Source organism: Zonotrichia albicollis, chromosome 4, assembly GCF_047830755.1.
Source record: "Zonotrichia albicollis isolate bZonAlb1 chromosome 4, bZonAlb1.hap1, whole genome shotgun sequence".
Lineage (NCBI taxonomy): Eukaryota > Metazoa > Chordata > Aves > Passeriformes > Passerellidae > Zonotrichia > Zonotrichia albicollis.
This window is the reverse complement of record NC_133822.1, coordinates 15,282,558-15,298,707: the sequence shown is the minus strand read 5'-3', so window position 1 is coordinate 15,298,707 and position 16,150 is coordinate 15,282,558. Positions and strand designations below refer to the sequence as shown.

General features: G+C 47.8%; 1 protein-coding gene across 8 annotated transcripts in view; it reads left to right on the top strand.

The window, feature by feature from the left end:
• Positions 1-16,150, top strand: part of CACNA1C (calcium voltage-gated channel subunit alpha1 C) — a 451,825-nt gene that overhangs the window by 416,432 nt on the left and 19,243 nt on the right. For 7 of the 8 annotated variants that reach the window (XM_074540180.1, XM_074540173.1, XM_074540178.1 and 4 more), the window contains 8 exons: positions 147-179; positions 3,026-3,154; positions 7,123-7,188; positions 10,231-10,322; positions 11,548-11,713; positions 12,550-12,677; positions 14,396-14,492; positions 15,117-15,219. In XM_074540180.1, the coding sequence (XP_074396281.1) occupies positions 147-179; positions 3,026-3,154; positions 7,123-7,188; positions 10,231-10,322; positions 11,548-11,713; positions 12,550-12,677; positions 14,396-14,492; positions 15,117-15,219 (814 nt within the window). The remainder of the gene's footprint in view (positions 1-146; positions 180-3,025; positions 3,155-7,122; positions 7,189-10,230; positions 10,323-11,547; positions 11,714-12,549; positions 12,678-14,395; positions 14,493-15,116; positions 15,220-16,150) is intronic. The other variant, XM_074540179.1, reaches the window with a different exon arrangement.

Here is a 16,150-nt window from a genome sequence, read left to right as displayed (position 1 = left end):
TAAGCCCAGCCTCTTGTGCATTTCTTTCAAATCCCCTTTTGCCCTCTTCTGCCATTTTGTTGCTCCTGTGTTAGCCAAGACCTAGTTTACTAGGGCTCTTGATTGGAGACTTATTACAGCTTATTTCTGTCTGCCTTTCTTTAAAGCCAGCTGAACATACCCAATGCTCTTCCTCTATGGTAAGACCAAAAATACAGACCACCCTCCCAGCTTCTGTGACACTCTTTCTAACACACTCCTTTTTTCTCTTCTCCGTGATCACAAGTTCTCTCTCCAAGCCCAGCCTAGTTATTTGTGCATGAAGCTGCCATGTCATGTATTGGTGTGAGTCTGGTGTTCACATGAGCTGTGAATATGCTGCACATGTGTATCTCTTGTGCATCCTGAGCTTTCCTTTGGTCAAGTTAACTGTTGTTCTGCCTTCTAATGAACCACCAAGAGAGAACTGGACCTGGTAAGATTTCTTGCTAGCCACAATGTCCCTGTGTCACTGTCAATGTGACACTGAATGACTTTGCAGTGTGACTTCAGAAAAGAAAGAGTTGGGCCTCTGAAGCTCCTCTTCAATTAGGTGATTCATTATAACATTTGATTTTGTATTTTGCACAAAAAAAGAGTAACTGGTGCAATGGTGCACAAAACTCTGCTGCCTTGGTGTGCAAGGCAGGTCCCACATCACCCCCAGAGAGCTCCAGTTTCTGGATTGCCACGTTGCAGAACCTCCCTCCTCTGGCAAGGATGTGCCTTCAAAAAGCTGGATGAAAGCCAGGAGGAAGAGAGCAGGGCTACTCAAGCATCAGCTAATCTACAGCCACCCAGTTTTGAAATGACTGTAATCTTCTGAGGCATGGCTGAGTTTTTGGCTAAGTGGTTTGATGCCAGTAAGTTGCACATTTGCGTCAGGGAGGGATTTGTTCTATTTTATCTGCTGCTGAGACTTTGCCTTCTCCAGGACACTAGAAGGGCAGAGATAAACTTCTGCCTACAGTAGCTGCCTCCTCTCAGCAAGGAAGGACAAAGGAATACTAAAACCTCTGTCCAGACCCATGTCCCAACTTGCTGCCACCTAAAGAGCCAAGCTGACCAGAAGAACAGCAGGTAGAATAAGAAAACTCTGTTTTTTTAGTCACAACCACAGCATGATTGCTGTCCATACAACCTCTAGATTGCTACCTCAGCTGTTTTAGATGGTATTAGAGCTTGGCTTCTACAGGACTGGAAGAGGTATTTGACCTTACAGTAATCCCTCTGGGACTGTAGCACTGACAGTATTCAGTGCCAGTGATTTTTGATTCCTTGGAGGCCACATTCCCTTCTTCACCTCAGGGCAATTCCCTCCAATCTGCTGAAGGCCACAGCCTGATGTCCAAGTAATCAAACAAGGGTGATGTGAGGTGTAGGGAGCACTCAGGCTTTTTGTAACACAGCCTGTTTCCCTAATCTTTTTCACCCAGTTACTCCATGGTTAGCCAGTGCCAGCCTTTGGTACAGCCTGGAGGAAGTTACCTGGTGACAGACACACCACAGACAGACAGACAGATTGCAGCTGGGTGCAATCCTGATCTGCTGCACATGGTGCTGTCTGTGCGAGCAGGGGTCACACCCAGCACCCAGCTACAGCCCCTGCCTAGGGACAGGAACAGAGCTGAGCATCCATCAGCTCAGAAACAGGGGCACACCCAGGTGCACATCTGCATCTGGGCATTTCATCCCAGGAGCATCCACCCAGGCTGCTCCTGTGCCTTGGCTTTTATCAGAAGCAGACAGGCTGCTGTTTTCACTGCCCAGTGACAGGAAATCCAAAGGGTCTGTTCTCTCTTGGTTTACACAGTGGTGAGTAGTTAACAGCAGGGGTGATCTGCACTGTTTCTTCCTCCTAAATGTTGCTCTTTTGGTGGTGTTTAGACTCCAACTGCAGTCTTTGCAGCCTGGGTGGGGACAGAGAGGGGGTTTCCACGCACTGTGCTCACAGCAGGTCAAGTGGCAGGGTGACAGTGTTATCTCCACTGTGACAGGAGGTCACATTCCCACAGTGCTGCTACCGGAAGGCACCAGCTCCACAGGCTTGGCACAGTATTTTAGGGGGTTAATAAACTGGAAAACTTGGCATTTGCTGTGCCCTTGAGCTAGGCAGCAAGTCCTGTGCCAAGGCCAGGTGAGCCTGCTGCTGCGGCAGCCTTCAGATGGATGTTGCCTTCACACATGTGAAGGCTGAGGAACATCAGAGCTGGTTACAACCCCAGGGGAAAATGCTTTAGGGACAAAGCAGATGCTGTGAGAAAAAACAGGCCAGAAGAAAGACTATTTTAAAATACTCCACGCTCGAACAGTAGCAGAGAAGCCAAAATAAAATGTTTTTAGAAAAACAGAAGTCAGTGCTCAGACTGTGGGAAATACAAAGGGGTCATGAGAAATGAGGAAGGCCCAGCAGTGGGAGAGAGTGACCAGAGGCCAGCCCACAGGAGCACAGGGACAGCCAGGCTGGCAGTGGTGCCAGTGACACAGCACACACCTTGGGGTGTCCCTGTGGGGTTTTGCAGCCAGGGGCAAATCTGGGACCTGCTCCTGTTTCCCAGCAGAGCAAGCAGAACATGGCTGGTGCCTGACACCAGATTCAGCAGAACTGCTGGCTGAGACACCCACTGGGGTGAAACACTCAAGGCAGGCCAAAAGGGAAAGTGTCTTTCTCCTCCAGTGCAAGGTCAAAGGGGAATTGCCTCTTTCTGATGTGAGGAGATATATTGGAGGGTATGAGCATATCCTATCCCTAATCAGAAAGCCCAGACAAACTGAGGGGAGAGGCTGATGGCCTTGAGAGGCCCCCTAGAGCAGCCTCACCACCATCGGAGACGGGGCAGGCCGGAGCAGCCTCGGCTGTCCCTGGGGCGAAGGGAGTGGAAGCCCAGGGAGCAGTGGCAGGACAAGGAACAGTGCAGTGAACCCTCGGCGTAGGCTCCTCTGTGGCCCAGGGCCCTGGTTGCTCTCATGCTGTTGTAACTCCTGCCTCTGTGCCAATGGCTTCCAGAACGCAGAGGAAAACTCTCGCATCTCAATCACCTTCTTCCGACTCTTCCGCGTGATGCGCCTCGTGAAGCTCCTGAGCCGAGGGGAGGGCATCCGGACCCTGCTGTGGACCTTCATCAAGTCCTTCCAGGTATTCCTTCACTTTTCTCTAAGAAAGGCCCCACTCCTTTTGATCTCCCTCAGTGGCCTCTCGGGGAGAGGGAGAGGTTTCACCCCAGTGCCTGAGCTCAAAGGTGCCCACGGAGAGGTGGCACAAATGAGTCAAGCAAATGGAACTCAGACAGTGACTGCCTGGGTGTGAGTTTCATCTTCAAAGCATGAGGAATTGCTTGAGACCCTCCTGAACAGCCTTAATAGTTCAGTTCAACTCAATTACTGCCTGTCTGTAACCCTTCCATCTCTTTTTTTTTTTCCTTATTTGAGCTGTGTTTCATATGTGTAACTCTAAGTGAAATACACAGCTATGGGGGGAAGGCCCGTGTCTCAATTAAGTTTAAGCCTTGTTTTGAGGATTTCCAGTGAGTATTAGAGGTGTGTGGCCTCCATACTTTCATCCAGGAAGAATTCACCTTTTTAGCCCTACTCTTTTGAGCTGGTAACAATGCCAAGTTATTAAGTTGCTGCTGCTTTTTTCTCTGGAGACAGGTTGCATTTCAGTGCTAGGTAAAGTTCCAGAGTAGATAGGAGTAAGTGAAGACTATCAGACTGGATAAGAATCATCAGCTTTGGAGGAAAACAAAGGTTATTGTTGTAGTTTGTAATAGTGTATTGTTAAAGTTATTTGCAGGAAAAAACCTAGCCACATATAGTAAAATGATAGAGATGAAGCATGGCATATTCCTGCATTCTAAAAGTACTTGACCTGGATTTACTGGACCAACACAACCTGGATGTTAGCTGGGGCTTATCCAAAGGAATCAGCAGGGAAACAGCACAGGAATACAAATGGTGGTCTAAACATGAGCAAATATGCAGAACACACCACTGGGTAAAAACATGAAAGAGTAACTTGTGCAACACACGAGCCTTGAAACAGCACCTACACAGCCCTCACACTGAGGCTGTAAATGGTCAATAGCTTTGGTATTGACTCACATGGAAAAGGAATTGACCCATACTTTAAAACTTAAACCTCACCAGGGACAACACAAGCTGGAACCAAAGCCTGCAGTGCTGCAGCTCATTGCAGCTTCTGTCTCTTCTCAGCAGAGGCAGCACACGTGCACACCAGGGACCAGCACGGGGTTATTCCAGTGCAGCTCTCAGTGGTCCCAGTAGCCAGCCCACCAGGCTGATGCAAAGGACTCATTTTGCCCAGTCCTTGACTGCCAGGGGACCTAACCCTGCACAGCAGGTTTCTGGCACATCCACACCACAGTGACTTTTTCCATTGCTTGCAGAGTTGCCAACTTCCAGGTTGTTATTTGAGCAATGCCACTGGGAACCATTTTGTTTGCATGCGTAGGAATGAGATTCCCTTGGCACAGCTCAGCCAGCCCTGGTGCAGGGCACAGAGTCACACTTTCCAGCTCCTGCCTCTCCTCCCCTTGCCCTGTGCCCCTGCAGCCTCTTTGGCAAGAGCTTGCCCTGAGCTGAACTTGTCACAGCCCATGGCTGGAGAGGAGGAGATGGATGGGAAAGGAGCACCTGGAACTTCCCTGCAGTGACCTCCAGGCCTCTTCAACTGCAGAGTCACTTCAGGCAGGGCTGTGGGGTGGTGGGAGAAAGGATGGAGGGAGGGATCTTCCACAGCAGGGGAGGGGGAAAAAACAGGCAGCATTGCAAGCAAGTGCCTTTTCCCTTGAAAGCCTTTAGCCATTTATAACATGGAATTCTCTGCTCCAAGCTCCTCCTCTTGCAACTACCGGGAGGCTCTTTGGCAGCTAAGAATAGCCACTGTGCCGCTCCCACCGTCAGAATGTGGGATCCCAGCAGACTTTGGCATGGGCTCTCCAGTGTCCCCACATGCTTCCAGGAAGCATCTCTGCTCACACAGGGCAGCCCAGCAAGAAAGGAACCCATGGAGTGAGATCCCATGGTCGCCTCCACGTGCCCTGGGCATGGCATGAAGCGCTGACGTAGGAGCTGGGGCACCGGTCAGAGCGGTGGGAAAATGCTCGGCGGGGTTTCCTGCTGTCTGCAGAGACAGCAACAGGGTCAGCCTGGGGAGTGGGAGGAGGAGGAGGAAGTGAGAGGGTGCTGAGGGCACGGCAGGGCCGTGGGAATGACAAGGACAAAGTGGGAACGCCAAGGAAGGACAGAGCCAGAGAGGACAGAGACAGAAATGGAGAATATGGGAAGCTGAAGGAGCCATGGGGAACAGGAGGCAGGGATGAGCAGGAAGGTGCGTTAGTAAGTAGAACAGAAAAAGCAGAACATGAAAAGGAAGTGAAGGGGCAGACAGGACAGAAGACACTTTCCCACCCCCATATGGATGGGGAAAATAGCAGTACTGTCAGAAAACAGTTAAGGTTATATACCTTAGAAATACTGTTAAGGTTATACGCCTCAGGTCCTGTCTGGACATTACCCCAGGAGCTCTTAAGTATTGTGTGTATCAAGTCCCAACTAAATCATCACAAAATGTTTGGAGCCCAGTTCTGAGCTGGTGGTCTCTTCAGTGGCATTGTGAGGTAAACATACCAATTTGTCTGGCTCCCTAAAAAGCCAAAGGAATCTGTCCTGAGATCCAAGGTGATGATTACAGACATTGTCTAAAGGATTTTTTTTTTTTTTGCCATTTTAATGATATTCTGATCTCTTTGAGATGATTTATGCAGATCTTAGTCAAATTTCCATGGTGGTCAGTGAAAATATTCTGTCGTTTTTTCCTGCAGGATTCAGTTGTGTTGAATTTAGGGTTACAGAAGGCTTTGGGTTGGAAGGGACCTTAAAGATCACCTAGTTCCAACAACTCTGACATGGGCAGAGACACCTTCCACTAGACCAGGTTGTTCAGAGCTCCATCCAACCTGGCCTTGAACACTCCCAGAGATGGGACAGCAACAGCTTCTCTGGGCAACCTGTTCATGTCTCACCCACCCATATAGTAAATAATTTCTTCCTAATATTTAATCCAAACCTGCCCTCTGTCAGTATAAAACCATCACCCCTTTTCCTATCACTGCATGCCCTTGAAAAAAACCCTCTATGTCTTTATTGTAGGCCCCCTTTAGGTATTGGAAGGTATTCTAGAATCTCTCTGGAGCCTTCTCCAGGCTGGACAACCCCAACTCTCTCAGCCTGTCTCCATAGCAGAGGTGCTGCAGCCCTCTGATAATGTTGTAGGCTCGCTATATTATGTGAAATTGGATGTTCAAAATCTAGATCAGGGACTGTGCTCACATTTTCAGAGTGAATGTGTCCACCCATTTCCTCTGAATCAAATTCTGAAAGCCTCTGCTCTGAGCGCTAGATATTTCAAAAGATTCCTGCTCAAAAGCCTGAGCCCAGGAAGTCCCAAGCCCTTGATTTCTGTCAGTGGTGGAGGGAACTGGGAGCACTCAGCACTTGGCTGACTGCACTGACCCCTTCCCTGGGAGGCAGCTCTGCTTTTCAGGGCTCTGCATTTCCTCTCCAGCAGCTGATCACTGACACTCGGTGAATGCCACACAACATCAGGGACACCTAACACCCAACAGGAAGGTGCTGATGCTGCTTTAGCTACTTAGGGTGGTACCAGCCATTGCAGCAGAAGCCTTGAATTAAGATTCCAGGAGCTGTAGCATCTTTTATTTCACCATTCTGGATACAGGGAAATATCACACTGCCATTAGTGCCAGAGTAGTGCTGGCTGTGGGAGCTTTCTCCTCCTGGTAAGCAGGTGTAGACACTGGTTTTCCCTCTTTCCTGGCTCGGTCAAGGGCGGGAAGGCAGGGGAGCTCCATCCATCCATCCATGCATCCATCCATCCCCCATGGCTCAGAGCCGAGCCCGCGGGGCTGGGCTGGGCGGGCAAGCCAAGCGCGGGCTTGCAGAGGCATCTAGTGGCTACTGCCCGCACTACAGAGCCACGCTGGGACAGCCGCGCCCTGTCCCAAAGCCAGCCGCACGAGCCAAGCAGAAACACAGCCCTCTCTTTTCTTCTTTCGTTTCCAGGCTCTCCCCTACGTGGCTCTTTTGATAGTGATGTTATTCTTCATCTACGCTGTGATTGGGATGCAGGTAAGTGAGGCTTAAAGAGCTCGGGTGTGTCTGTGTTCTGCTAGAGCATGGGAACAGCATTACAGGGTAACTAGATCAGTGTGCGGTTGTGGGGGCTTACAGCAATGTTCTCACACAGTAAGGTGAGATGGAAGCTAACCTTGGCTGGAGAACATTGTCTGACTGGGTACCTACAACATGATCCAGAAAAAAAAGCAAGCAAATAAAAGAATTGACCCATTTAAGGGCAGAACACAATATGCAAACAGTAAAAGGACCATGCCTGCCCTCCACATTCTTGAAGGAATATCCACAAAGATTTACTGCCTTGCTTGTTGGTCCAAAACAGTTTTTTAAGTGGGCTTATGGCCATGCTGCACTGAGCAAACCAAAATGTTCTCTTGCATCTCTTTCACACTGGCACAACTTCCACTGAGTTGTAAAGAGCAGCTCTGATCTACACCCATGAAGGTAAATATGGGATCAGACCCAATGTACCAACACTCACATCAACACAACATCTTACTCATTCTGCAAAATGTGCTTGGAATCATCCTGAGCATTCACCTGTGCAGGGAACTGATGTTGCACAGACACCATTGAAGATAGCACAGGATACAGGCACAGCCTGTGACTGTCCCAGCCTCATTTGCAGTGCTGCTTTTCAAGCTAAGCTTCACTTTCCCCTTCCATGTTAATCCAAGTTCTCAGACAAGTCAGCCATCCGGGATCAGAGGCCACAGTATGGAAAGGCATGGCATAATTGCTTCCAGAGGTCTGCAAACATGACAGGCTTCTTGGTTTCACAATGGCAACAGAATTTGTAATGAAATTCATCTGACCTCTCTGGCCTTGTTTTAATTTGTTTCCTGTTATTATAATCACATGTTTTCACAAACTCCATCTACACTGCCCCACTGTGAAAGATAAAATTAATGTTTTCTTGAATTATCACAGGTTATCTCAATAGCCCCAGTAATCACAGCTGTCATTTATTCTGCTAAGCTCATACTGTAAACTTGCCAGTTTTACCTTTAATACCTAAGATGGCCAAGATCTTAAAGAATTACCTGTGCTATACAGAAAATCACTTCAGAGTATTAAGCTGGTATTACATCACTGTACAAAGCATTATAAATTACTTCCAAGCACCCACAAAGATGGGGTCTATAGTGGTCAGGGCACTGCCAGGGCCAGATGCTTTATTCTCTAATTCTACTCCTTTTTCTTTCAGCTAGTTCTAAGTTACCTATTTAACCCTTGGTTTACATTCAAGCCTCTGTTTAAATCATCTCAGCAGCCTGAAGATCATACATCTGCCTTTCACATTGATCTAGATTACTAGGTTGCTTTGTGCTCTCATGTCTTCCAATAAGAAAACCAACTTTTTTAATTTTCCCTGTTTGCCCAGAGCCCATAGACCTGTGATTATCACTTTTTGTCCAAATGGCATCTCAGACATTTTGCGTGCAGCTCTCTTGAACGTGCTGACACACAGAGTTCCCTCACACACAGGGGCACATAGGAAGGAAAATCATCCCTCACTCCAATCAAGCAGCTACCATGAAAGACTGGATGTCCCAGAACTGATAAAAACATCAGAATTTCCCATATAAAGGAGACCTACTACTTTATGTCAGCTACTGCCACAACCTGGAGCGTAACAACATTCAAGCCTCACTACCTAATGTGCTCAAGTGGAAAACATCCAGGTTGATGCTGATGGATGGAGCTGCTCTAGGATGGCCCAGGAGGCACAGATTGGAGAGGCTGTGAGGGAGGAACCCACACTTGCAGCTCCTCCCAGGTGCCTAATGCAAAACACCCACAGCAGCTGCTGCCTCCTGTCTGAGGGAAGCTGTAGGGTGGATCATGGGGAGCTCCCTTATCTACATTTGCCTGAAATTATAAATATGGGCTGCCTCAGCTCAAGCTCAGTGCAATGGGGCAGTCAGAGCCACCTGTGGTGTGGGGCTGGCCAGGCAGGAGAAGTTCCCCTGCATCCATGAGGAACCCCTGAGGAAAACTGCCATGTGCTGACCCTCCCTCCCTCCCGTCTGGCAAAGCCATCCCACCATTGTCCGTATGCTCCTCTCCATGTCACTGTTTCTCTGGGGGGCTAATTATCAGTGACATTTCCTTGAAAATAAGCTGGGTGTTCTCTCAGAGCTGCTCTGTTCCTGCTGCTTGTTTTGGCTACAGAGAGATTACAGCTCTCAGCCCCTGAGATCTCTGCCACGTTGTTATCAGTGGGGAATAAATAGTCCTGACTATGCTGTGTAGAGGCCTTTCTGCCACACAAGGTTTGTTTAAGCTCTCAGTCTCACTGCCTGAAAGTACCACAGCTATCCAAGGCTTCTTAAAAAAGCCTGAAACTGCTGCACTGGGGGCTTCACACTCAAAGACAGGGCCCTTTAAAAGGTTTGATGATGGCTGCAGGCTTGGTTGGTGTGGCATGGGAGGAAGCTCTAGGGCATCCTCGTCTGGGCAGATCTGGTCATCATCTTCATGCTGCTGCAATCTGGGAGGACCCCAGAAACACCTGCTGGAGACAGGCATGACTATAGAAGGGCAGGCATTTGGACAATTGCAGACCCAAGGCAATGTATTTATATGGTTTTATGAAGATCCAAGGCCCCCCAGAAAGCTGGAAGCTCAAGGCTTTGCAGCTGCTGGTCCTTTGCTGTCATTTTGTCCTGACAATGATAGATAAGCAATGAAAGAAGGAGCCTTTTCTTCTCTGTTACTGATTTATTTCAGCTGGACTCCCTCCCCAATTGAGTGCCTGTTAAAACAAGGCCCCACATCATGTATTCAGTGTCTGAATAAGGAAGGACACCTTGTTTTGACACAAGATGCTTCTTATTGCAAAATTAGTGCTTTTCTGGTTATAAAGCAGAAGCCAGAGAAGCAACAACAATATGAAAGACACAGAAAAAATTATTTTAATAGAAGATCAGATTCCATTAAATATCAGAGTCAGGGTGAGGCCAAGAGCCACAGGTGACAAGAGGTTTGGGGATTTTGCAGGGCTAATCTGAAAAGACCTCTGCTTTCTGCCAGGTGTTTGGTAAAATTGCGCTGAACGACACCACCGAAATCAACCGCAACAACAACTTCCAGACCTTCCCCCAGGCAGTGCTGCTGCTTTTCAGGTGGGTACACGACAGCTCTGCATCGTGTCAGCCTGGGAGCACCATTCCTCTGCTCTCGGGCACAGATTATCTCCTCCTGCCGTGTCATGTTCCCAAGGTGAGTGGTAACATGTTGTCCTTCAGTGGGGGAGCCCGCAATTATGTCAGATGGAAGGAGCAGTGCATTAAGTCTCTTGTAGCCCAGCAGCTCACCCTGGTTATGCTCAGTGCTGGGGAGGGACACAAGTCTTCCTACACAGAAGGAAAGAAGCCAGTTTTCAGTGCTTTCAAAAGTTGATATGCATCAAAACCTTCTTTGGTTCAAATCTGGCCAGTGTGAATTCCAGCAGGGAAAGGGACACAATGAACTTGTGCTTAGACATGGCCATGGCCAGCTCAGCTTAGGACATCATCCCACTCCAGCTGGGGCCAGGGAGGGTGCTGAAGGGGTGGGAGGTTGGCACAAATTCAACACTGTCATGATTTTGAAGGACTTCTTTACATTAAATCCACAGCCATGTCACACATATCTCCATGATTCTGCTTGGAATTGAGAGCTCCGTACCCACAGCAGCCAAAGCCAGTCAGAAATGATAAACTGATGATGGCAACAAAACCAAATAGAGGAGCAGTGTGGTATTTTAGGGGTCCCCCATGGAAGGAAGGAAATGATGAATCTGATTCTATGTTCTTAGAAGGCTAATTTATTATTATATTATATTATATTATATTATATTATATTATATTATATTATATTATATTATATTATATTATATTATATTATATTATGCTGTACTAAAACTATACTAAAGAATAGAGAAAGGATACAGATAGAAGGTTACCAAGAATGATAATGAAAACTCGTGACTGACTCCTCAGAGTCTGACACAGCCTGATTGTGATTGGTCATTAAGTAAAAACAATTCACCTGTTGATGAACCATCTCCAACCACATTCCAAAGCAGCCAAACACAGGAGAAGCAATCAGATAATTATTGTTTTCATTTTTCTCTGAAGCTTCTCAGCTTCCCAGGAGAAGAAATCCTGATGAAGGGATTTTTCCAAAAAATAAGACAGTGACAGAGCAGGGTATGCCAGGGGATGTCAAAGCCATCAGCCTAACTTGCTCTTAATTGACCTCAGTGGCAAATCTCTCATTAATGTTCATGGGATCAGGAACAGGTTGCTAATGTGCTCTGTCACATCCAAGGTCACTGCTGTCTCCCCTGCCCTCTGCCTTGCCCAGGTGTGCCACAGGTGAGGCCTGGCAGGAAATCATGCTGGCATGTCTCCCTGACAAGAAGTGTGACCCGGAGTCGGAGCCGGCCAACTCCACGGAGGCCGATCACTCATGCGGCAGCAGCTTCGCCGTCTTCTACTTCATCAGCTTCTACATGCTCTGTGCCTTCCTGGTGAGTGCCCAGCACAGACCTCCCTGGCAGCCTCAGCCTCTGCTTCCCCAGAGCAGCAATGCACAAGAATGATCTCAAACCTCCCCATGGGTCTTTCCCAGCAGAGCCCTTTCAGTGACAGCATGCCTCCCCTGCTTCCCTCCAGCTCTGGGGGATGCTCTGCTTCCAATCCCTGTCTTTTGTGCATGGAAAAGGAGTGTTCTTCCCCCCTCCCCCTAAAGGAGAAAACCAAATTAGTCTGTTGTGGGCTGTGCTGAGGCTAGCAACGCCTCAGCCACACTTCCCACCTTCCCTCCTACCTTCCTTCTGGCTGCTGAGCAGGTTTTTCCTCCGCTGCCAGCAGCAATGACTGTGAGAATACACATATCCCACTTGCATCTGCTCCGTGTTGGCAGTGCAGCACTGCTCAGAGCAACAGCACACGCTCTGCAGCTGGCAGCAGTGCCCAAAACCCTCCCAGTGAACAGCAGCAGCATTTCTAAAATTTTGGCCTGGGGCCAGAAGAAAGGACTTTTATCTCAGCCCCACTGCCTGTCAAAGATAAATCCCACCTCATTCTGCCAGGCAAAGACACAGGTAAATAAAACGCCACAACAGCACAAATAATAATTCAGCCAATGTGTGCCTCATCCATTTAGTAGGGAGGAGGAAAATGTAACCAGCTGAGGATATTCCACCTTTGGGCTCTTCCCATTTAAACTGGGATGGGGGAATAAAGAAGCTAACCCAAATGGCCTCCTAGTTTTGTGAGTCCAAATCCAGACCTTAAATGGAGAACTTGGTAAAATGTACTGTTCCTTGCTCATCCATCACATCATCTCTGTCCTTGTTTGCAGATCATCAATCTTTTTGTAGCTGTTATAATGGATAACTTCGATTACCTGACACGGGACTGGTCCATTTTAGGACCACACCACCTGGATGAGTTTAAAAGGATCTGGGCAGAGTATGACCCTGAAGCTAAGTAAGTAACCCAGGCTGAATATCAGAGCTCCTCCGAGAACAGGCCCATTATTTTCTGTTCTCTAGACTCAGTGCAGTAAGTGCCATGTTCCTCCTGCAGGAACACTTTTTCTTTTTTTTTTGGTATGAAACTCCTAAAATTGATATCACCACCAGGTACTGCTGGTGAATCCATAAGCCCAAAGTGCAAAGATACTCACAGAAATCTCAGCATTTAGGCTGCAGTGTTCCCTGTCAGGCCATTGCTTTACTTTCTGACAGGGAGATATAGACTTAGGGGAGCAGGAGACTGAGAAAAAGAGATTAGGGGGTTGGATTATTGATGTATTTGTTTGTGATACTGAGCTGTGACTCTTCTGCTTGACTTTGTACTCACAGCAGAGCTGCCCTGCTCAAGTCTGTTTTTTCCTATGTCATATATGCCCACCACAGCCTGTACATTGACATAGCTGCATTACATTGTCTGCAGGGTTATTCACAAGAGCAGACTTGCAGGGATATAAAGTTACACCACAACAACTCACATGAGGGCTTAACTGGCATTCAGTATTCTATGCTCTGTTTGACACATGCTTAGGCTTAAAGTGCATCTAGATCCCTGTGGCATTACTGTACAGTTGACAATTGTAATTGCAAAGCTCCCTTCATAATGCAAAAGCCATGGAGAGAGATTTGGGTGTAAACTGAAAGCAGATCTCTTTAGGAGACAAAGTGTTGAGATTAGTCTGGGTTTAGGTTCTGCCATACATGAGGGTGTGTCACATTATGAGAGTGACACATGAATTTAAACACTTCACCTTCATGGTGACTTCCTGGGCTGGGAACTTTTAATATGGATGGGGAATAAGCACAGACTTGTAATCAATACATCATTTGTTAACAAAACAGATGCTACTGTGTGTGCTTCCTTGAAGGCCAGACTGCAGTGGCTGAAGGCATATGATGGATAGCCACTCACTTGAGATGGCATCTTGCTCCTCCCTGTTTGTAAATGGGAATCTCTTTCATTCCTCTTCCCCATCCATGTCCCATGCCCCTCCTCTGGCTCTGCTAACTTTCCTCCCTCCCCGAGAGAATTCTTCTTTTGAGATGCCATTTACCAAACTTAAGAGAAACCCAACTGCTGCTGTGAAGGAAGTTCAGTGCTTTGTTTTGTGCTCACAAAACAGCCCAAAGCATAAACAAGTATTAAAAGGCAGTGCCTTGGGGCTATTTACATGGGAAGTAAACCACAAAGAAATAAACCATTTACACCTCTCTGCCTGCTACAGGCCTCAGCCCAACAAGTAAATAGCAGATATTTGTTTTGAGCAGGTTAATGATGGGAAGAGAATCCCAAATTATCGGTTCCTGTGTCCCTTACCTGGGGCAGGTGGGAATGGAAAAGCTTGGTGCTTAGAGGGTGTGGAATGGCAACACCTGACCCTCAATCCAGTTACAAGAAAGCAGTTTCCACTGATAAATGGCAAAGAAGAGCTGACTGACAGACTTTGGGAGGGGCCAGGGCTGGCTGATGCAACCCCCCAGAGGTATAAAAGACTGAGCATCCATCTTGAAGATGAACTAGCCACATGGTATGCATGAGGAGCAGTTCCCAGTGCTGCAGCTTTTTCCTCATGTAGTCCTTTGTTGTGTTTTTGTTAAGGTTTAATACTTTTTTTTAAACTTTCCAAGTGAGCAGCTGTGTCTCACACAGCCCTCCCTGTGCTCTCTTCTCAGGGGACGGATCAAGCACCTGGACGTGGTGACGCTGCTGCGGCGGATCCAGCCCCCGCTGGGCTTCGGGAAGCTCTGCCCTCACCGGGTGGCTTGCAAAGTAAGGCACTGCTGCTCTGGGAGCCTGTGCTCACAGCAGCTAAACCAGAGCACCAGACAGAGAATACACAATGGTTTGCCCTGAAAGGCACCTTAAAGCCCTCTAATTCCAGCCTCCGTGCTGGGCAGGGCTGCCTTGCACCAGGCCAGTTGTTTTACACTCACCAGCCTGCCGTGGCATTTTCCAGCTGACCCTGCCTCACTCACTGGGCACATCACAGCCCACCAGGCAGAGCCAGCAACAAACAGCATGTCTGAACAGCCCCTGGGGTGCCCTGTGCCTATTACCAGCTCCTCTGGGCTCCAACCACCCAGTCCAGGGCTGGAGGGTTGTGCACTACTCAGGGCCATCAGCCTTTTGTCTGGTTAGGAGAGCACATCTTTGCTAAATTCAGCTCTCAAGTACCAAAACCACACCTCTGCTTGTACTGTCAAACACCCATCTCCAGACAGATTAGGAGAGGTAGAAATAACGGGGCATTCTCGTTGTGGAACTAATCCACAGGCCATGGATATTCGCATGAGAGGGATGGCAGGTCTGGAGGGCGTCAGGAGGATATGAGGAGGGGCATGCTTCAGTCCATGTGTGGCAGTAATTGTTGTCTTTCCTCTCTTCACCCCACAGCGCCTTGTCTCCATGAATATGCCACTGAACAGCGATGGGACCGTCATGTTCAATGCCACCCTCTTTGCACTGGTCAGAACAGCACTGAGGATCAAGACAGAAGGTGAGAAGCTTGCCCACTGCAGGGATACAAAGGTGTTCATGTCCTGAGTTGGAATAAACCAACAGGGACATCTTGTTTAGAATGATACAAAGGTGTTCATGCCAAGGTGTCCAACTGGTTTCAAATGATCCAAATTACTCATATGCAGCACGTGGGACAAATAGCTATGTAAAGAGTTTTGGAGGAATAATATCTTCTGGGAAAGCACAGTGTTTCCCACTGCCTAGGAAGTTGGTGCTTCCTGTATTATCATCTCAAATTACTGATCACATTCTTCACAGTGGTCTGAAAGTTTAAAGTTTTAGATCAATGTCTGCTCATACAGCAATTAGGAGAAGGGCAAAGAAGCCTCCTTTTTGTACCCTGTCTGCAGAGCTGAGCCACTTCTTGACTGCTGTTGCCACTGATCTTCCAGTCCAAGGGAGAAAAAAGAACTTGGACTTGAGGGTCTCATCTCACAAAAACTCCTCCTGTGCTTCCATTAGCATGAGTGAACATTACATTATAGTAACAGTGGTGCTGTAAAGAGAGATGAGGAGTAAAGGGACTGTTAATAGCTTTGCATAGACAGCGGGTATATTTGAGGAAAGCACACAAGATTTGGGGCTCAGCTTGTCCTCTTTGTTGCTCTCTGTCACCTGCTGTAATGAAAGATATTGGTCCTGAGTCAAAATCTGGCTTCAGGTATTAATGAGATGCATTGAAAGGGAGTGTAGGTCTGTGATTCACAGCTAAACACCTCTGCCTCAGGAGTGGCTGCATTTCATTTCAGACATGGGGAAGCAGTGCCCAGCAGAACTCTGCCTTACAGTGCCAGATGTACACTGCTGAGCCAAAAAATAGTGGCAAAATGAAAATTATATTAAGGCCTTTAAAATTGTGCTAAACAGAATTTGACTGTAGTGCAAGAGACTCTCCTGAGGAAAAAGCC